A 21,940-nucleotide genomic window follows, 5' to 3' on the forward strand; every position below is an offset into this window, starting at 1 on the left:
TTCAGTGGCAGTGCAGTTCCAGCTGTGCAATGTTCCTGCTCCCATGGCAGTGCAGATCCAGCTGTGCAGGGTTCCTGCTCCCATGACACTGCAGTTCCAGCTGTGCAATGTTCCTGCTCCCATGGCAGTGCAGATCCAGCTGTGCAATGTTCCTGCTCCCATGGCAGTGCAGTTCCAGCTGTGCGATGTTCCTGCTCTCATGGCACTGCAGTTCCAGCTGTGCAGGGTTCCCAGGAGGAGTGGGATGCTCCCAGGTCTCTCAGGGACAGCTTATTGGCTCTCTAGAAGCTCTGTGAGTAATGCTCAGCTGCACAGCTGGGACTGAGGGTTGGAAAAAAGTGTTCCAACTGACCCAACAGTCTTTGGGATTAGTTCTAGGTTTGGTTGGGGTTTTTTTTTCCCTTTTTTTTTTAATGCTTGGCCTATATTAAGCATGTGGAAGTGTGCTGTGCTTGCAGGAAGAGTGTGGTTCCACTTCACAGACCCCAGCAGGGTCCAGTCTGAGATGGCCAGAGGAAAAGGGATGATGAGCTTGTGTTTGGAGGAGCCCCTTTGGCCCAGCCACACTCCTACAGAGAGAGGGAGGGAGAGAAAAGCAGGCAGCACATCATCAAAGGCCAGGAATACGTGGGGTGAGATGAGCTGAGAGCCGTGTTACTGTCTGGAGGGGTGAGGATTTAGCAAATAATAATGTTTTGATTCATAATAATAAATGATTAAAGAATAATAAATAATCATTGCCAAACACTGAGCAACAACATAAAGTTCATTTAGGCTGGTGGCTGCAGGACCCAGGCAGTGAGCAGCAGCAGCCTGGGGTGGGGAGGGCTCTTAGAAGTGTGTTTTCCTAAAACCTCCCTCTCTGTGCCTGCATCACAGGAGCGTGCTGCATGTGGCTGATGCCTCCAGGAGCTTGCAGGGCACTGGGCTGATCTTGTGCTCACTCTGCCTTTGGGATATTTGCTGTGGGTGATGCAGAGCAGCTGGGGCTGGCAGGGGACAAGGCCACATCACCCCAGGGCACTTGGGGCACTTTGTCCTTCCTGCCAAGGAATGGATGATTCTTTGTTTTTTCTTAAAAAGCTGTTGGCTGAGGCAATAGTTTTAAATTTGCTTCTCCTGAAGGACTTTGTTAGGCTGGAGCATCTTGCAGGGGAGACAAGCAGCCTGTCTCAGAGGGAAGCTGAAGGCTTTGGCTTTCTGAGCAGATACAGACAGAATGAGAGTGAGACCACAGGAGCTCCGTGGCTGCGTGGGTGTTGTCTGGCACAGCTTGTCTTGATGCAAAGTGTTGTGTTTTCCACAAGCCAGGGCCGGCAGGCTCTGATCTGCGTCAGCTGCAGCTCGAGGAGGGCACGTGGCAGTGGATGCCAAGGACTGCCTGTGTCTGCAGAGCCAGCCAGCTCCCCCCAGAACGTGGCTGGGCTGTCCACACCAGCAGTGTGCACAGGGCTGTCATTCCAGTGCTGTGGAGGAGTGAGATGTGTGGCTCTGACAGCCTTTAACAGCATTGCCCGGGCACAGGGCTGTGGGGTAAAAGCCTTTGTCACTCCCAGGCATGGGCTGAGGACTTTCTGGGTGCTGGGTCCTGCTCACACCCCCACAGCAGCATCCCTTTGCTGTGCCAGGTGGAGTGGGCAGGGATCTAGTGAAAACAGTAAACAGAGAAAGAAATTCCCAAATTTAATGTAATTATTGTGGAGGAAAATCCCACACTCCTCCTCCCACCTGGCCTTCTGGTACCGTGAGTCTCTGCACGTGCTTTACTCCTGCTTTGGATGCAGCAGGCAGCTCCTGTGATTCCTTGGCAGGAGTGATGCCTTGAGAAGGCTGAGCTAGGGCAGAGATTGGACAGAGCTAAAGAATTAAGTAGGGATTTATTAGAAGGTTTTAATGGGTACACCTTGGGCAGCACAAGAGCCCAGCCAGATGAACCCAAAACGGAAAACTGGTCATGGGGTCTCGCACTTTTATAAGTTCTGCCCCATTTGCATATTGGAGTTCATTGTCCAATTACAGCTTTAGGTTATGAAGTCCCATCCTGCTTGTTTTTCTCTCTCCAGCCCACGGTGTTTGTGCTCTTGGGCCTGAGATCTGGATCATTTGTCCTTGGTCCCCAGCTAGAGCAGGAATTGTTTTGTCTCCCTACTTGTGCAGAGAGCTCAGCATCCCCTCTTACAAAGCCCACTAAATGAACAGAGAATGTGAAAAATATAAAAGCTGGACGCTGAGGCACCGGGAGCAGCACGTGTGAGCAGGCTGTGTGTCCCCCCAGGTGCAGAGGCCGTTGCCAGCCCCGCTCCCGCCATGACGGACGCTGCGCGCGATGCCGGCCCCAAGCAGGCGGCGCCGGCGCGGCCGGACAAGCCGGCTGCCGACTTCGGCTACGTGGGCATCGACGCCATCCTGGAGCAGCTGAGGAGGAAAGCCATGAAACAGGGCTTCGAGTTCAACATCATGGTCGTGGGTGAGTGAGTTGTTCCCCCCGTGTTGTCATTGTGCCACCACAAGGTTTGTCCCCTTTGGAGCCTCCTCGGGAGCAGCGCTGGGGGCTCTGCCTGGGCAGGTGGCAAACCTTGCTCCTGAGGAGCTGGCCTGGGGTCAGCTGGGGTTAAAGCTGTCCCTGTGATGGGGTCTTCATCCTCCCGCATCTTGGGGTGCATTTTCCATAGCACATCCCAGAGGACAGCACCTCAAGGGGCTTTCGGGAGAAGGAGCCTTGTCAGGTCTCACAAGAGCTCCCTTGACAGCTCTCCTGGAAGTCCTGCCCTGGTTTGAGCAGTCAGAGGCATATTTAAGGGCTCAAGGGGCTGCCCTGCTGCTGCTATTCCAGAACCCTCAGCCCTGCTGGTACCTCCAGCAATTTGGGCAAAATTCCTGTTTGTGATTTTTTTTTTGTATTCAGGCAGCCCTGCTACAAGTACCAGGGAAGAAATGCCAAAAGCAGTGATTTACTGATGGAAATAAAGAGCAGCAGGAGGGGTTTGCATAGCTCTGTCATTTGGCTCCTTTGGGGATGTGCAGGGTGTCCCAGGGAGTGTCCACATGCAAGGAGGGAGGGCTGGAGGGTTGTGTGCCCAAATCCTGCTGCCCACAAGCTCCTGCTCGTTAGCTCTCCTGGGCTAATGACCACTGGCTACATCACTGCTGCTCTGGCTGCAGCTTCACTCTGGGGATCTCTGCTCCTGCAGCCCCCAAGCCCCCAAAGCCAGGGATGGCACAGCCACTGACCTGCAAAATGGTGGAGAGCTGGGCAGACACTGTGGGACACCAGCCAAGGGGAAAAGTGAAAAGAAATGAGGCTTTTCTGCTCTTTTCCAGCTATTCATGACTGACCTGGTGCTTGGAGCCTTTGTGTGAGCTTGTGCTCCCTGGGGCTGGGCTGGGCTGGTCAGGTAGCAGCTCTCCCTGCCTGTGTCTGCCAGGGGAGCTGCAGGGCGATGAGGACAGGAAATCCCAGGCAGTGACCTGTGGTGTGGTGATGGGGCCTCACCATCCCTTACCCTCCTGGGAGGAGCTGTGTAAGGCTACAGGTGTGATGGGCATCCTGGAGGTCTGCCTGGGGTTGTGGAAGGGTCTGATCCAGAGTTTTTGCTAATTCTGTGAAAGATTTCAGTGTGCTGGAGCTTTCCAGCAAGCTCTGTGGGTGCTCAGCCTTTCCCATTGTGATACTTTGATTCCCTCTGCAGGGAAGGGTCCCTGGGCTGGGTGATCACAGCAAGGCTGCTCAGTGCAGACCTGTTACAACCCTGCATGCTGAGAATTTTAGACTTTTGGTGTTAAAAGGCACAGACCCTCAAAAGAGCACTACAATTGACCTGAGGCCATGGAGAAAGCTTCCAAAAAACCAGAACCAGTTCTTGGGAGGCATTTTAACAAATCCAGTTCTTTGCTGCAAACAGAGGAATCACTGCACTGGTCCTGGGAGCCTGAAAGAGAGATTACCTGTGCTGAGCTCCCATTTCCCTGCTGGAGGAGGCTCCCATCCCTCCAGGAGCAGGCTCCCATCCCTCCAGGCTGAGGCTGTGCTGCCTCAGCACCTCAGCAGTGTGCTGTGCAGATGGGGAGGGATGTTCAGGAGCAGCTCTGCCTTGGCAGCACTGTGTGTGGTATGGAGGCCTGTGCTGCAGCGTGCCTGGAAAACATTGTTCTGCCCTTGGCAGGAGCTGGGCTGGCTGTTTACAGGCTGGGAATTCAGGGCAGCATAAACAAGTGGAGCTCTGGCCCTCCCAGAAGATGCAGGAGGAGCAGCACCTCGGGGAAGGGGCAGCAGCCAGCCCTCACCCTGCTGTGCCTCCCTGGGGATGGGGTTGGCTCCATCACACCCATCCAGCCTAAACTGGGATTGTTCCAATCTCTGTCTTCCAGGGGGAGGTGACTTGTCCTGCAGGGGAGCTGGGAACTGAGCATCACTGCCATGTGGGGGTCACTGCTCACTGTGCCCCTGTGATGGGGCTTTGTGAAAACCCTTTCCCCACTATAGCAAGGTCCCCATTCAAAAGGGATTCACAATCCCAGAGCTGAGAGGGGGCTGCAGGCCATGGTCAGCTTAGTCCCTTGTCCTCTAAAGTTGCAGAGAAGAAGAGGAATGTCTGAACTTTTAAAAATCCCAACCCTAAAGCACAAATTTTGCATTCAGTTTTCTGTGCAAAGCAGCTGGAAGGAGAGCAGAGGTGGCCAGGCTCAGCTGTGATTTTCCCACTGGATTTCAGTTGTGGGAAAGGCAGTGGGCTGCAAACCAGGGCTGTTGGAAGGGAGCTCTGCCCTGTGCTCAGCTGCCTGTGTCACACCCTTAGGGTCCCCAGCTGCACCCCAGTGTGGCTCAGTGAGTCCAGCCTCTGGCTGTGGTGCCAATGGGACATCACATCCTGGCTGCTGGTGGCTCTCACCTCTGGTCCCTTTGCAGGCAGCACAGCTGCAGCAGCTTGGACAGACACAGAGACCCCCTGCCTGGAGCTCTGGCAGTGTGTCCCCCTGATTTCACCTGTCCCCACTGTGTCACCCTGATTTCACCTGTCCCAGTGTGTCACCCTGATTTCACCTGTCCCCACTGTGTCCCCCTGATTTCACCTGTCCCCACTGTGTCCCCCTGATTTCACCTGTCCCCACTGTGTCACCCTGATTTCACCTGTCCCAGTGTGTCCCACAGCTTTCCCCTCTCCCCAGGTGCTCCACTGAACAGTGTGCAGTGAGAGCTCTGTTGTGGCTCTGCATGCCCAGCTCCAGGCCTGTTACTGCTTGGTCCTGTGTTTTTAGGGAGCAGGGGACTGGGAGCACTTCCCCCCAGCTTGGTCCATGTGTTTCTTACAGCCCCACAGTGACACTCAAAGAGAGTTTTCCTGTGCTGGAATGCAGCCATTGATGATGTTGCAAACTCAGCTGTGAAATTGCTGTTTGATCAGGGAGTTTGATCAGCAGCCCAGTGCTGCTTTGGCAGCCTGGATGGGCCAGGACCCTGAAGGATGTGGGTGAAACCCTTGCTGACTCTGCTCAGGGACACTCTGTGGGACAAGGGACATGCTGGTGACAATGCCATGATAGTTGGCTGTAACATCTTGGCAGAACAGGGCCATTGGGTCCCCATGGTGTGTGTAGGATCTCTGCAGTGTTTGCAGGGGGCCCTGGGTTTTCAGAAGTTAATTTTTTTTTCTGCTCCCTGGGTTTTGAAGAGTTAATTCTGTTTTCTGCACTCTGGAAAAATTCTTCTCCAAGCTTATGGGACAGCTGTTCCTGGAGAGTCAGGAGCTGCTGCTGTCCTTTCCACACAGATCAGCATCAGCTCTGGGATATAAAGCATGAAAATGCTTTTTCTAAAAGCTGTTTTTCTAAAGTTGTGGAATCTCATGTGCTTCTTGGGCTGTTGTTTGTGGGATTCAGAGAAGCTCCTGGCGTGGACCTGTGTCTGTGCAGCCAGCTGGGCTGATTGCAGCAGCAAGTCTGTCAGGGAAGCAGCAGCAGATGCAGCAGGCCTGAGGTTTGTAGGATTGTTGCTGCTGTTAGTCCTGTCCAGATAAAGGCTTGCCAAGCTGCTCCAAAGCCTTCCCTGTGGAACTGGACAGAGCAGACTGCAGGAGAGTGAAGGCACACTTGGGATGCTTTTTCCTGGGGTTCCCTGGTTCCTATGCCCTGCTGAGCATCACCACAGCCCTTCAAACATCCCCAGCACTGTCTGCCTGTCCTTGGGTTGCTGGGGTTTTGCCTGGATGCAGGGAACCAGCTCTTGGTTTGCTGCTTTGGAGCCAGGGAGGGACTTTGCTACCTGCAGCATCCTCCTGGCTGGGCTGGGCTGGAGCTCCTTGGCCTGGGGGAGCTGCAGGGGAGCAGCTGCTCCTTGTCCCTCCTTCCCTCCATCCCTCTGGCAGATGTGGTGCAGGCTGAGTCTGTCAGCAGCCCCATCCCCTGGCCCCTGACAGAGCAGGGAGTGCTGACTCTGGGTTATCCTGCTCTCTTCCAGGTCAGAGTGGCTTGGGGAAATCCACGTTAATCAACACTCTCTTCAAATCCAAGATCAGCCGGAAATCTGTACAGCCAACTGCTGAGGAGAGGATCCCCAAGACCATTGAAATCAAATCCATCACTCATGGTGAGGCCCTGCAGGTCCCACCTGCTGCTTTGGCTTCAGCTCCTGCTCTGCCTTGTGTCTCTGAGGACTCACAGAGTTTTGAACCTCCACAAACCTCCACTCTTATCTCTCTAAATGGGGTTTTACCATCCAGAGATGCTTGCAGGGCTGAGAAAACATCTGGGTTTTATTTATTCATCAGCATTGAGTTAATTGTGTTGGAAGGGGCTGTGGGAGTGGCATTTCAGGGTTGGAAATGGGGCTGGATCCCTTTGGATGGCTGCTTTGTGCCTCTGAGGAGCTGTGAAGTTGCATTTCTCCCCTGAGACCAAGCTCCAGCCCTGCAGCTGATTTTGGGAGGGTGGATTTGGCCGGAGCACCCATCAACACTCCCCTCACACAGCAGCTTTGCTCTCTTGCAGAGATTGAGGAGAAGGGCGTTCGCATGAAGCTGACGGTCATCGACACGCCGGGCTTTGGGGACCACATCAACAACGAGAACTGGTGAGCTGCCCCTCTGCCCTGGGTGACCCCCAGCACCCCCTGACCCTGTGCCAGGAGGGCTGGAGCCTGGAGCTGTGCCCCCCTGCTCTGTGGGCAGCAGGGAGGAGGTTGTTGTGGTGGCAGAGCAGTGCCATGCTCCCCGTGAGAGCCACAAACATCCTGCTGTTCCAGGCATGAGACAACCTTTGTTTGTGGCTGGGAGCAGCTGTGTGCCAGCAGGGCCAGTCCCCAGACCCTGCTCATGTGGCTCTGCAGGCTGAACTCTGCCTGGCATCCCTGGCACAGTGTCTGGCCCTGTGGGATGGCCCCTGGGCTGGGCAGGGCTGGCCCGTGGCAGGGACATTGTCCCCACCACCAGCTGGCCTGGGCTTGTGGGCTTTGTTTCTGCTCTTGCTCCTGAGCTGTGGCACCCTGCAAGGAGCCAGGGCATGGTTCCAGCTCTGTGCTGCTCCATAGCCAGGTCCAGGAGGAGAGAAGGGAGCAATTTTTAGGCACTTGCTTGTCTAAAGCAGCCAGTAAACCCCTCCTGCAGCAGTGTGTGGAGCTGCTAAGCAGCAAACACCTGAGGTTTGTGATTTAGGAGATGCTGAGCATCCCAGAGTGGTCCAGGTCCCTCACACCACCCTGTGTTGCCCTCTCTCTGCAGCTGGCAGCCCATCATGAAGTTCATCAATGACCAGTATGAGAAGTACCTGCAGGAGGAGATCAACATCAACAGGAAGAAGCAGATCCCTGACACGAGGGTGCACTGCTGTATTTATTTCATCCCAGCCACGGGCCACTCGTACGTACCCTGCTCCCCTCAGCCCCCTCTCCATGGCCCAGCAGCTCAGCCCTCAGGGCACTTCTGCCCAGGATCCTCCCATGGTTTTTGGGGCTTGAGGAGCTCGAGGACAGCTTGAAGCCATCCTCAGGAGGCCTTGCAATAACACAGCAGAGCTGCTGTACCCCTGAGAAATGAGGTGTTTCCTCTTCTGAAGGGCCATGAAATCCTCTCTGAGCTGCTGTCTTTGCTGTGGTCACCTGGCTTGCTTGACCAAGGATGGACCCAAGTCTCAAACTGGATGGAGAGGCTACTTTTGCATGCAGAACATTAATTTTTTTTTTATTTGTAAGGGGAGAAGCCACTTTTCCTTGTGCTTCCAAGGCAGTGAACACCATCACCCCATAAGGGTATTTTGTAGGTTGTTTGACTAGTCTGCAAGAGGGATGCTGTTTATTCAGCCCAGAGTTCTCCTGGCTCTGGCACTTCTCAAGTGACAACATCAAAAGGCCCAGATCTCGCTCTATTTTTTTTTTCCCTTTTCTATTTTTCCCCCCTCCTAGGCACACAGCCCACCCTGAAAATCTGGGGCACTTAAAATGTCTTGAAAAATGTGACTTAAAGTATCACAACAGAAAACGAGACCTAAGTTTCCTTTTGATTTGTGTCAATTCCTTCCACTTCTGGCTCTGTCTGCACTGGGGATGTTTTTGGGTCTGTTTTCAAAAGTAAACTTAAGCCTCCAGCACTGCATTAATGTCAGCCTTTTCCACTTCCCCATGTGGAGATTGATTCCAATAGAAAAGACTTTGTTTTGCTTCTGTCAGTGGGTAGACCAAAAATGCATCCTTCACTGGAATAAAATGCCTGCATGGGCCAGTAATGCCCCTCTTGTGTAACTGATCAGGAGCAGAGGGGCTGATGAAACATTTATGATTGAAAACAATAAAACAGAGAAGCTTTCAAAGGAAAATGACATTTTTAGGCCAGTCTAACATGTTGGTCCCACTAATCTCAGCCCAGATCTGCAGCCCCTGCCTCGGCAGGTCTGACTTGCAGCTTTAGCTGTGCTCCAGCCTTTCCTCACCCCTCTGGCTGTTTAACTCTTCAAGAACAGGTCTGATGCTCAGAGGGGGGTGTGCTGGGTGCCTGGCAGTGCAGGCAGGGATGTGGAGCCCGTTCTGTGTCCCCTGGTGGAGCCTCTGCAGCCGCGCTCTGGTTTCTCTCACCCGCCGGCCAACAGCAATTGTGTGGATTTTCAGCTGCTTTTTTTCCTTCTCTCCAGTGAACATGTGTTTCCAATATGTGAGTGAGCCCAGCAGTTGGGGGCTGTTGTTGCTGAGCCTTGTGCTGATCCTCTTTGCCTGCAGGCTCAGAGCCTGGCTGGGGCTGTCCCCACTGTCACCCATCCCCTCCTGCCACCTGAGGGACAAACCCCACTGGAGGTTGATGGGAAATTTTGCTTCTCTGGGAGCTCAAGCAGGCTTTGGGGTTCCTTTCTGCTCTCTTGTGAAGTCCAAATTATGTTTTTCATCATGGTGGACAAGCTTTCCCCAGCAAAGAGTGATGTGGCCACCACTCCTGCAGGGTGGAGCTGCTGTGACAGTGCTGTAGCAGAGGAGCCTGTGGGGGAGCCTTGTCCTGGGGTTGTCACACACATCTGGGTGCAGGTTTGTGCCCTGGCTGAGGCAGCAGGTCCATGGTCCCTTGCAGCAGGGTATGGGCTGTGGTGCCTCTGCCCTCTCCAGGGCTGACTGGGAGGATGGCAGTGGCTGGTAGGGCTGTAGGGCCTGCACTGGGGACATTGTGACCCAGCCCCAGCATGTCCCCATGGCCCCATCCACATGCTGCACTCTCCATCCCAGGTGCCTGCTGCCCCTCGTGGGCTGTGCCTGCACGGGGTGTTGGTGTTGCCTGGGGAGCTGCTGCTGGTGATGTGGGTGGGCATGGCACAGAGCCCCTTGTGCAGCTGGCTTAAGCCTGCCAGGGCACTGGGTGAGAACTTGCTTTTTCCTAGATAAAAAAGAGTGAGGGATAAAAAAAACCCAACAATGTTGGTGCAGAGATCTGGAGGCCAGAGCAGAGGATTGCTTGGCTCAGTTTCAGTCTGGCCCTCCCATCCAGGCAGCTCCAGGGTTAATCAGCAGAGAAGTTTTTGCTGCACAGGGAGTTCCCAAGGGAGTTCAGGACAGGCTTTGCAGCCCATGCAGTTCACACACAGCCTGTAACACTCCCATGTACCCGTGCCTGTGAAGGCTGAGGATGGTGCTGCCTGGGGCTTCCACCCAATAAATATCCCTGCTCTGAGCCCTGCAAAGCTCAGTTCAGCTCAGGAATGGCTCTGGAACTCTGCCTGGCCTCATCAGCACCTCTCCTGCCTCTGCCAGGGCTGGTGGCTCAGGAACTGCCACCCACTCCCTCTTTCCCCTCTGGCTGCCCCTCTCAGGTGCCCAGCAGCTCCCTGGAGCAGGTGATGGGTCCTCACTGGTGTTTGCTTAACACACAGCTCAAATTCCTGCTGTTAGTTTGGTCTGGGGCACAACCAAAAGGAAATAACTTCAGAGCTCACTGTGGATTTTGATTCCTGTAACAGCATTTCAGAGGAACCAGCAGGAATGAGCCTGTGCTTAGATCCTGTCTGTGCACAGTGACAGAAATAACAATGTGTGTCCTGGGCACCACAGTGTGTGCCCAGCCCTGGCAGGGCATGCCCAGCTGCACAGCCTCCCCCAGGCCCACAGCAGGAGGGGATGAAGGAACAGCCTGGAGTGGTTTGAGCCCATGCTGCACCTCCTGCTCCAGCCCATCCACTCCCCTTTGAGATCCTCCACCCCTCCCAGCAAAGCCCAGAATGTGTATGTTGTAAGTTAATAATATCAGAGACCATTTGGGGAAGATGAAAATAGATTAGTTTGTTGTTTTTTTTTTCTTGAGTCTTCCCTTCTCTTCTGTGATGTGCTTGGAGCAAACAGCACTTGTCACCACCATGACATTAATCCATGGTGTCTTCACATGAATGTGATGTATAACTGCAGGCAGGCATTGTTCTTAGTGAAAAGTTTCATTTCCTTGTACATAATTAAAGTTTTGGGGGAGCTACCTACCTAGCAGGAGTTGATAGGATATCTAGAAACTTGCAGAAAGCTCCAACACCACAGCTTGCTCTGCTGGGGAGTCTCAGGGTGGTGCAGGGAGGTGATTTCTGTGCATGAGGCACTTGCAGGAGCCCATGGGAGCAGCAAGTCCTGTCAGAGGTGCCTGGATGCAGATGGACACATGGACACTGTGCCTGGGGCATGCTGCTGGACACAGCAGGGGTGTGGGCAGGCTCTGGCTCTGCCTCCTCTCTGGCTCTCTGTGGCATCCTCTGGATTGTGAGGGATCTGAGGGATGGAGCTGAGCTTTTAACATGTAGATTGAGCTGAAACTCTAATGTCTGCCTGATTGTGGATTCATGCTCTGTGTGCATCCTGGTCTTTAAAGGAAAAGCTGATGAAAGAGGCAGGAACACAGACTCAGTGGGGAAGAAGCTTTTAGAGGAGAAAAATTGTTTGGAAAATAGCAAAGAGAGAGGAGGGGAAAGAATTCTGCTGGGAAAGGAGCATTACTGCATTACTTCCTTGGAGGTCTGGGAAATACATTATGCAGAGCTCCAAACAATGTTTGCCAGCAGCAAGTCAGCTTAGATGTGTCCATGGGGGGGTTCCTTGTGGTTTTTTCTATTCTTTTTTCCCTTTAATAGCCAAAATCTCTCTTTCCTGGGGCCCAGGGTGATCTGTGACCCTGTGTTTGCGTTAGGACCTCGTTTGTCCTGTGTTAATGATGTGCTCGGGGCTGTGTGTGCTGTTGGTGTGTGAGGACAGGATCCACCTGGCTCCATCCCTGGGGGAGGGGATGAGCAGGGCAGGGTTCAGCTGGGTCACCACTGCTGGCTGCTCTGGGGCACCCCTGAGCTGCTGTGTTCAGCCAGCTGGGGCTGAGTGGGTCCCAGGGGCTGGGGCTGAATGGAGCCAGGCAGAGGTGTCCCATGGGATGGGGACACTGCCTGGTGGCTGCTGAGGGGCAGGATCAGTCCCTTCCCCTCTGCACTCCTGTGCCTGGGTCTGCAGGGGTCTCTGAGCCCTTTGTAGGGCCCAGGGAGACCATGGGGGGTTTGGCAGTGGGTGCTCTCTTGGCCCTTCAGTGAGGGCTCATTTCAAACACCTCCTGCCCAGAGGTGATCCTTGATCCTGGGGCCTCCAGGTTTCCTTTTCAAGGCAGCACCTTCTCAACTGTGCTGCATGTCCCCATCACCTTCAGAGCCACCAAGGGGGACCTGCAGCACCTGGAGGTGTCCCAAGGAGGGTTTTCTCCTGGTTTGGGACCCAGCAGTTCAAACACCTTCAGAGAGGACTGAGGAGCAGGGAGGGATGATGATGGCCAGGTGCCTTCATCACTATCTGCAGCCTTGGATGTGGAGCAGTGTGGAAGTGGAGCTGTCAGCAGGGAGGGATTTCCCAAGGCACTGATCACTGGGTTATGCAATCCCTGCAGCTTTCCTCTGCTGAGACTTTTGTTGTAGAGATTTTCTGACATTTTTGCCCTCTGGAACAAGCAGCATCTCTTCTGTGCTCTGTGAGCCCCTGGAGAATGTCCAGAGCTTTTTTTAATCCCAGCTGATGAATGTGAGAGGCACTCCCAGCTTGTGCATAACCACAGACTTTAAGTAAACTCTTTCTTACAACCTTTTTGTATGACCCTTTGAAAGAAATCTAGAGACTAATATGAATCACAGATTGCTGTGTGAAATTGATGGAGAACTTAAGGGCTCCCTATATCAAAAGCCTGTGCAGGCATATGATAAAGTTTCAGCATCAAGTTTTCTGGATTAAAAAAAATATATATATCTGGATATATCACTTTGAACAACATGAATATTTTGCATAAATATTAATTTACATTTTATTGCTTTTGTACCACCAGTGTAACAGGTGCTTCCAGATACTCTGGGAGCAAATGATGAAGCAGATATTAATTGAGATATGCACAAATACTCTCAGTAAGTTGTCCCAAGCAGCTGGTGCTCAACACAGGGGGAAGTGTGAGCAGGGATGGTCACCTGTGACCATTTCCACGTTGTGCTGTCCCTGAATGGTTGGTGACAGCTTGGATAGAGCTGGAGCAGGTTTGGGTTTGTACCTGGCCCTGCAGCCAGCATTGCCCTGCTCTCATCCCAGCTCCACCAAGGACACCAGTGGCTCTGGGCGAGTTCCTGCAGTCCTGTGTGGGCCTGCAGAGATAAAAGCCCTCTGCCACTTGATGGGGCTTTGTGAGGGCTCACAGCGGCAGCTTTGAAAGGGAAATGTTTAAAGTGCTTTCAAACCCTCTTTACTTGTCCTATCTGAAAGGAAGCGATTCCCTCTCTGTCTGCTCTTTGAATGCCTCTCCCTGCCAGGGGATTGCAGCAGCAAATCCCCCTTTTCCTGCTATTTTCCAGAAGTGCAAATCCCCTTTTTCCTGCTGTTTTCAAATCCCTTTTTTCCTGCTGTTTTCCAGGCTCCGGCCGTTGGACATCGAGTTCATGAAGCGCCTGAGCAAAGTGGTGAACATCGTCCCGGTGATCGCCAAAGCCGACACGCTAACGCTGGAGGAGAGGGACTACTTCAAACAACGGGTAAGGGGCTGCTGGCCCTTCCCTGGGCTCCCCTCTGGGCTGGCCCATCCCCTGCTGCCCCTCGTGGCTCTCCTGGCAGGGCTGTGCAGGCAGGGCCTGGCCCGCAGCCCAGCGCATTCCTCCGGCTGCAGCTCGGAGCGATCCCGCGTGGCTGCAGGGTAGGCCTGCTCTCCAAGCACTTCCTTGTGTTTCTCTTGGATCTTTGTCAGTGCAGGATAAGTTTGGAGCTTCAAGCCTGTTTCTGTTGCCTCCTTTGTTGTTGTTGTTGTTGTTATTTTCAGGCTGGTTTCTGTTGTTTTGGGATGTTGATGCACGTAGGGGCTGGAAAAGTCTCCCTGTGCAGCATCGTGCACTGATACAGGAACCAGTCAAAAACGTGTGGGTTTGCTGAGCTCAGCTGGGTGAGGTTTAGGAGGGAAGAAAGGTATGAAATTCCCGTGGTTGGGAGCTGAGGAGGGGCTGAATCCACAGCAAGGCATGGGCTGTGCTCTCAGAGGTGGAGGTGGCTCATTTGGGGGTTTGGTAAGGGACTGTAAATCCCTTTGTGTGGGTGGTGGATGTGGCTGCAGGCGTGAGGGCCTCAGCATTCCCTGCAGAAGTAAAAACCACCAAGCTCCTTGATCCATGAGTCTGACCTGGGAGAAGTAAAGGGAAAGAGAGTCTTGCCAAAAGGGTGGGTTTAGGGGCCACTCCTTTGGTTATGGACAGCTTAGCCAGGGGTGGTTCCATGCCCCCTTGCAGGAGAGGGTGAGCTGCTCCTTCCCACACCAGTGTGGGAGTCTCTCCTTCCCAGTTCTTAATGAGCAGCATCAGGCACTGAAATACCCAGTCTGGTTTTGGGGGCTAATCCGAACTCTCCAGGCAATTTCCTTGGCTAGAGGCTGGCAGAGAATGGAGCTGAGGGGTGACCCAGGCTGGGCTGGCTTGGCTTGTCAGGCTGTTTGCACAGAGCTCTGCAAGGAGCTGGTGAGGGGACACAGAGAGGGGAGTCCCTGGTGCCACATCTGCTCTCTGTGGTGGCTTCTGCAGGCTGCTGGCTCCATTCAGAGGTCACCAGTGCACACACCCTGTGTCTGGAGGTGACTGGCTGGCTCTGGCACTACAAAGTCAGTCTGGGACCTCAGATATCACCTGGGCACCCTTGGCTGCTGATACCATGGGGACAGTGCCTGGCTCTGCTGCTCTGCACTGGCTCAGCACAGGATGAGCTCTCCTTATCTCTGATTGCTTCCTGATTATAACCAGACCTCCCAAATCCTTTCAGATGGAGGGAGGGCATGTCACCACATGGTGTGTTTGCTCCCAGCAGATGAGAGGACAGGAAATCAGGCCAGCTGGGCACAGGCTGGGACCTTTTCCACTCATTCATTCCAGTGTGCCTGCATGTGTGCTTCCAGAAGCAGAGCCCTGGCTGCATCTGGGCTGTAGCTGGTTCAGAGAGATGGTAGATTTTGGGTTTGGAGATGTGGAGCCCCAGCCTGGCTGCAGCTTGGTGCCAGTGCTGTGCTGAGGGAGTGGGATGTGCTCCCTGGAGTTGGCTTTGCTGGGTTGTTCCCCTAAACTCGGTGTGGGGGTTTGGTGGGGGTAGGAGGCTGGCTGGGGGCATCCCCTGGGCTGGACCCACTGCTCTGCCAGCCTGCACTGTAGGACTGGGGTGGAGCTGTTGCCATAGGAAGTGGTGGGAGCTGCTGCCAGCCTGAGTTGGGGTTTGCAGCATTGTAGGAGGAGGTTGATCCTTCAAGCTCCCCATGAGCTGAGCCTCCACCCAGGAATCAGATTCCAGCATCTCTTGGCCTTGCACAAAGTCCTTAGAGTCTGCCCTTCCAAGCTGTGTCCTTGTCCCCTCAGATCAAGTTCCTTTTCCAAGGAGTGTAAACAAACAGCAGAGAGCAGCTTTTCACCTTTGTGTTACAAGCCTGCAGCTGTGTTCCCCTTTGCTTGGGCAGCTTGGGTTGTCTTGTTTGTCTTTTCCAATCCCCAAACAACATCCAGCTCATGTAACTTCATCTCCCTCTCTGAGCTGTGTCTTTGGCACCAGGTTCTTGCAGAGGTTCCAGGGCAGGCTCTTGGTGGGTGTGTGGCACAGGGCTCTGTCCCCAAAGGGGGCTGTGTTTAGGATGGAGAGGGAGATGCTGCTGCTGTGACTGGTGGGCATCACTCAGAGACCCTTCAGGGAGCATCTCCTGTGCCTGCCTGTCCTTCACCTGTGCCTGTGCTCTTCCCTCCTAGATAATGGCTGATCTCCTGGCCAATGGCATCGATGTGTACCCCCAGAAGGAGTTTGATGAGGACTCTGAAGATCGGCTGGTGAACGAGAAATTCCGGGTCAGTGCAGGGGCCCTGCCTGGGACAGACCTGCAGCTCCAGGGCTGGCCATGACCTGGGGGTTCCCTTCCAAAGGCTCTGTTGTCTTCCCAAAGCTGCTGTGCCCTGTCCATGGGGTCTGCCCAGCAGCAGGGACCCTGCCAGAGCTCAGGGCAGGGGTGGAAAGAGGGTGGGGAAGGTGTCCTGTCCATGCTCCTTCCCCATTTCCACCCTGCCAGGTGTGTCGTAGATATCTTTTATGAAAAATCTTTTCCTTAAGATTTTTCCTCCTGAGAAGCTGAGAGGCCTCAGGAACAATATATAAATAATGATTATCTGCTGCTGTGGAATGCAACAGGTAGATTTTTGATTGGCCCATGTTGGATGTTTCTAATTAATGGCCAATCACAGCCCAGCTGGCTCAGACAGAGAGTCCGAGACAGCTGCCTTTGTTATCATTCCTTCCTATGCTATTCTTAGCCAGCCTTCTGATGAAATCCTTTCTTCTATTCTTTTAGTATAGTTTTAATGTAATATATATCATAAAATAATAAATCAGCCTCCTGAGACATGGAGTCAGATCCTCATCTCTTCCCTCACCCTGAGACCCCTGTGAACACGGTCACACGAGGTGCCTTCAGCAGAGGGTCCATGGCCCCTTGCCCTGCCCCAGGCTCAGGGAGCAGAGGTGCCTGCCCATCCCTGGCTAGGGCAGCAGCTTTCCCAGCACTGGGATGGAATCTCACCTCTAGGCTGCCTGATCTGGCAATTCCACAGTGCAGGAATCAGCCAGCAATTTTTTTAGCACATTAAAGTGGACTGGACAAATTCGAGGAAGAAAAATGTCTTTTAGGAACTCTGAAGTTCAAAGACACCAACTTGGATCAGGAAATGAGTTTGCCACAGGTTGCCAGATGCTGGGGGCAATTCCCAGGGAAGCTTTGGGATACCTTTGCTCCAGCTGTACCTGGTGCCTGCCAATGAGGGACTGGACTAGGCTGGGTTTGGGCTGGTTTTAGGCTGGGCACATGTGCAGGAGATGCTGGTACCCAGTCCTGGGCTGCCTGTGGGCCCTGGCAGGCAGCACTGCTCAAAAACATCAGGGGCAAACCAGCTCATCCCATGAAACGCCCCTGGAAACAGCAGGATGTAGGACTTTGCTCACTGGTTTGGTTTCCTGACCACCTCTCAGAAGAAATCCCAGCCTTGTTTTTCTCTTTCCACAGGAAATGATCCCATTTGCAGTGGTGGGCAGTGACCAGGAGTACCAGGTGAATGGAAGAAGAATCCTTGGGAGGAAGACCAAGTGGGGCACCATTGAAGGTACCTGAGCCCACATCCCTGCCCTGGCAGGAGGCAATAAAGTCCAAAACCAGCAGTAGAAGTTGAGGTGGATGTGGTGCTTCCCTGCCCCTCCAAAAAAAGATCATTTTCCTGATGTTTGAGGACACCTTGGCCATTGCTCCTGTGCTGGGTTCCTGGGCATTTGTGTGCCTTGGGGGGCTGCTGAGTGCTGGAGGGGACATTGCTGGAGGTCTCCTGGCCTGCCTTGTGCTTCTTGCACAGTTAATTGTCTGATGGCAGGATTTGAGGGTACACCAGTGACATGCCCATGTCTCAAGCCCCTGTTAAAACCTTCCCCTGGCATCTGTACCCTCCACCAAGCCTTTGGTTGCTGCCCTTGTGGGATCTCTTCCATCTCCCATCTGCATCTCCCTTTTTTCTCCCCCATTTTACAGCCATGGTTTAAAGACTAGATGAAAGCTCCTGGCTCCAGCACATCCACACATTTCCCTGGTGCTGGTTTCTGGCAGCCAGCTGGCTCATCTCCAGTGCCACCCCTCTCATCTTCCTCCCCTTCACTTCACAGGTTCCTCTCATTTACAAGGCTTCTTAATAGGAATCCTGTGTTGAGGGATGGTTTAACAAAGCTGCCAGGAAAATCACTGTATTTTGAAGCTCTGCTGCCCTCTCGTGCTGTGTCCCTGAACATTCTGAGTTCAATGGGATTCATTAAACCCTCACCTTCTCCTTGTGAAGGATTCTGCCTTCAGCACAGGGAGACCCCCAGGACACAGCCATGGCTACAGGCAGCCTTTGCACAGCAGTGTTGTTTGTGTTTTGCCATTCCTGCATGATGTTTAGGGGTTGGACTCAATGACCTTAGAGGTCTTCTCCAACATAAAGGATTCTGCTATTTTATGTACAGGATTTTGGGGATAAAAAAAATAAATTAAAAAGGCATTCTTCCTCTAAATTGAGTAAAATTAGAGGTAAAATAGCAGTTGTCAGCCTGATTGTGGTGGAGCAGCACCCTTTGGTTTTTCCCTCTTGCAAGCACTCCTCCTCCTGCCAGCAGAGGCCTTTAGCAGCAGGAGTTCCTGTCCTTGCACAGCCCTGGCAGCCCTCACAGTGTGCTGGGATTCTGCAGGATGCTCATGGCTGAGCTACAGATGAAACTTCAGTGGAGAGCTCACCACAGCCCTTCCCCTGTCTTGCCTGGGGTTCTGGGGGTCCCAGTGTTGTGCTGGGGGTGCTGCTGGGAGCTCCTCATTGGTGGGACCCTGGGAAGGGGCTGTGGGTGCTCACTCAGACCTCACCAGGGCTGAGCTTTACAGCAGCAAAGGGGACTCCTGAGTCCTGCACTTGCACCCTGGGGTGTCAGAGCCCACCTGAGCCCCCCACACGCTGGGGAAGCCCCCAGGTGGTGCCATGGGGGCTCATTGATGGTTTCTGTCTCTCTTGCCAGTGGAGAACACAACACACTGTGAGTTCGCCTACCTGCGGGACCTCCTCATCAGGTCAGTGCCCTGTCCCCAGAGCCTTTGGTCACCAGGTGGCATCCAGGGAAAGGGGACAGCCCAGCACAGCTTGAAGCAGCTGCTCCTTTGCTCTGCTGCTCCATCCCCCCACCCATTCACCCTCCATCCCTGCCTTCTCTCCCGGCCTGCTGCAAGGGGTGGCCTCACTCCTTGGGGGCTGAGTTCAGGGGGAGAGGAGCAGTGGAGGGCTCAGGACACACTCCAGGATTGCTGGCATGTGGCTCCAGCTTGCCTGCAAGCAGCTTTTGGTCTTAGTGGTCCCTCACCAGTGCCAGATCTCACCCCAGTTCGAAGATGTCACCCTTCACTGGGGTGTCACTGTGGGGGTGTCACTGTGGGGTCTGGGTGATGGCTGATCCCTCTTGAAAGAAGTGTCCCTGCTGTTTTGGAGAGGGAGGCTGAGCCCCCTGGGCTTGCTAGAGAGGGGACATTGGGCTCCTCCCCAGTTTGGCTGCAAAGTCAACTCTGCACAGGTGATCTGCTGCTGGCTGAGTTGTGTGGGGCTACCAAACCTCAGCCCAGGACTGGCAGGGTGGGGATCTCCCTGTGTGGGTGTTGTGCAGCCACAGGTCCTGTGACCCCAGGCACAAATGAAGGCTTCAGCTCCTGCTGCCCAATAATGCTGCCAATGACTGCCTTTACTTCCCACCTGTGCCCTGAATGAGGGAATTAACCAGCATTAACCAGCAAGGCAGGAGGGGAAATTGGGCCCGGGGGTGTTTGGGGTGACGTGGGCTGGTGTGATTGCTCCATCTCCCTTCCCTGCAGGACACACATGCAGAACATCAAGGATATTACCAGCAACATCCACTTTGAAGCCTACAGGGTGAAGAGGCTGAACGAGGGCCAGAGCTCTCTGTCCAACGGCGTGGCTGACAAGGAGCTGGTGGCCAACGAAATGTAACCGTCCCTCCCAGCCAGGACCTCGCTCGCTCACGCTCGCTCTTTCTCCCCTCTTCCCCCTTTATTTTTATATAAATCCTCTGCCACTGTCCCTCTTGCCCTGCTCCCTGACCCCCTGCCATGTAAACTGACCAAATAACCAGACGTGGAGCGGGGTGGCCGCTCTCCCCCTGCTTTGTGCCATGAGTTTTGTGCTCGGCCCCCGGGGCGGCGTCCCTGGTCTGGGGACCGTCCCTCTGTGGAGGTTGGGCTCTCACTTGCTCCCAGCTATGGCCCCACAGCCACACCAGGGGAGCAGATCTGTGGGGCCAGCAGGGTTGGGGTGCCCTGGGAGCCCTTGCAGCCCCTCCATGCTGGGGCTCCTCTCCGTCCATGGAAGGTGAGGGCTCCTCCAGGTGGATGTAGCCTTCGGAAGCGAGGTACGGTAGGATGAAGGGAGCAAGCCAGTGCCATCCTTGTCTCCTGCAGCCCTCTGGGAGCCACCAGCCCCCAAACCAGCCCCTGTACCCTGTCTACATGCAATAAACTGGGAGTGTTTAGGTGTCACCTGGCCTGTCACCGACCCCCGGCCAGGCAGAGCCACCTGCTTTGGGAGAAGTGCCTTTTCAGACTGTGACCTTGCAATAGCGTGGGAGAGGGGAGGGAGGCTCTGCCTTGTCTGTCTCTGCAGCCTGCACAAGGCTGGGAACCTCCACAGAGACTCTCATTCCCTCTCCCTCGGGCCAGAGCTGTGGCTGATGTCCTGGGAACACTTGTGTATTTATTTGTCACTCAGTTGGGTGGGTCTTTGCCCTCTGAAGGCTCTGAGTGTGTTTGTCCTGAGGGGGCTGAGCGTGGAACTTTGTCTCTGCAAAGCAGTGCTGGGAGGCAGAGGCTTGTCCTGTCTGACCCTTGTGATTCTTGGGCTTTTCCCTACATCAGAGGAGGCTCTTGGGTAGCTGTAATTTCCTTTTCATTTCCTGGGTCCCCTGTGTGTCCAGGGAAGATGCTCCTGCTTTGCTGGTCCTTGTGCAGGGGGTCTGTGCATGTGCTGACCAAGCCCTGCAGCTGTGGGGGGGGGCTGGGGGGTGTTTGTGGGTGCTGCTCCCCCTGCTCTGCCCCCAGACCCTTCTCTCTCTGTGTGTCTCCAGTAAATCAGACCCTGCAAGCATTAGGTAGCACTGTGACACAGGAGCAGGGGTTCCTGGAGCAAAGCTCTGCAGTCCTGCCCCTCTCCCCAGCTCCCCTTTGCCTTTCTGGTGTCCACCAGTCTCCCAATCCTCTCTAAGGGAAAAAAACTTCCTGCAAATCACCCATTTTTGGGGGCACACACTGAAGTGGCAGCGTGTCCCATCCTCTAGCACTGGAAGGCACCTGCAGAGCCCGCAGGGGACAGAGCCTGGCTCAGCACAGGAGGAGGGAGGAGGTTGCTCTCCCCTTGCTGGGGATGCCCAGGTTTTCAGGGGCTCCCCAGCTTTCCAGGGGCTCCCCACACATCCCCCCCCAGCAGCCAAAGGGGGGTGAATTGTGAAAATCCCTTTTCCCCTTCACTCACATCCCCCCTCCACAGCAGCCCCACGGAGCTGTTGGGGAACAGCAACTCTCTACTTGCTGACTTGCTATATTTTAGCAAAAACAACAACAACAACAAATGTATTAACTGAAAAAAAATATATATATATTTCAAGTGTTAAAAAAAAGACTGAAAGGGGAGAAAAAAACCTCTTGTGTGAGGCACTTCTGCAAATGCCATCTTAAACTTTTTTTTTCCTCTAGTTGGTATCTCAAGCTGGGCCAAGCAAGACACGCCGCTTTCTCCTTTGTAACCTGACTTTTTTTTTTTTTGAAGGAAAAAAAAAAAAAGAAAATAATACAATAAAAAAACCCTTCATCCAGATCTATTAAAAATGGCCTTTTGGGGGTTATAAGCATTATGAAAATTTAGTCCATTTTTGTATAAATAATAGTGTTTAATATGTATTTCCCAAAATAAATGTTTCGAATGCAAATAGAAGGAAGCTTGTTTGGAAATGTCTGTTCCCAGCCTTGGTGTAATCATTGCTGCATGGACCCTGTAGGGCTGGGGGTGATGGGAGAGTCCAGCCATAGAACTGCCCTGTTTAGGGTGAAAGAGAATTCCTGACCCCCTTGACTCATCCCACTTCAGACACCTGCCCCAGGTACTCTACAAACTGCTGGAGCTGATGGGGGAGCTTTGGGATGGAGCCAGCCTGATCCTGAGGGAGGCAGGCAGGTGGATCCATCCCTGTGCTTCCATGGTGGAGCTGTTCCCACTGTGCTTCCTGCTGCTTTTCCAGAAGTGGTTGCCCCTAGTTCAGGGCCAGGCAGGAGCTCAGTGTTCACCCCAGTGTGGCTTTGGCTCCATGGGCAGGTGGTCTTCAAACCCTTCATGGCTGCAGCCTTGGCCTTGGCATGCCCTTGGAAGTTGG

General features: G+C 53.8%; 1 protein-coding gene across 6 annotated transcripts in view; it reads left to right on the plus strand.

The window, feature by feature from the left end:
• Positions 1-21,504, plus strand: part of SEPTIN9 (septin 9) — a 167,276-nt gene extending 145,772 nt beyond the window's left edge. For all 6 annotated transcript variants that reach the window (XM_077188234.1, XM_054645221.2, XM_077188235.1 and 3 more), the window contains 9 exons: positions 2,276-2,467; positions 6,455-6,583; positions 6,985-7,066; positions 7,713-7,850; positions 13,365-13,482; positions 15,712-15,807; positions 17,013-17,109; positions 18,536-18,587; positions 19,377-21,504. In XM_077188234.1, coding sequence (XP_077044349.1) covers positions 2,276-2,467; positions 6,455-6,583; positions 6,985-7,066; positions 7,713-7,850; positions 13,365-13,482; positions 15,712-15,807; positions 17,013-17,109; positions 18,536-18,587; positions 19,377-19,512 — 1,040 coding nt within the window. In that variant the 3' untranslated portion in view covers positions 19,513-21,504. The remainder of the gene's footprint in view (positions 1-2,275; positions 2,468-6,454; positions 6,584-6,984; positions 7,067-7,712; positions 7,851-13,364; positions 13,483-15,711; positions 15,808-17,012; positions 17,110-18,535; positions 18,588-19,376) is intronic.
• Positions 21,505-21,940: the final 436 nt, after the last annotated feature.

This window comes from Agelaius phoeniceus, chromosome 19 (genome assembly GCF_051311805.1).
Source record: "Agelaius phoeniceus isolate bAgePho1 chromosome 19, bAgePho1.hap1, whole genome shotgun sequence".
In the NCBI taxonomy this organism is placed as follows: domain Eukaryota; kingdom Metazoa; phylum Chordata; class Aves; order Passeriformes; family Icteridae; genus Agelaius; species Agelaius phoeniceus.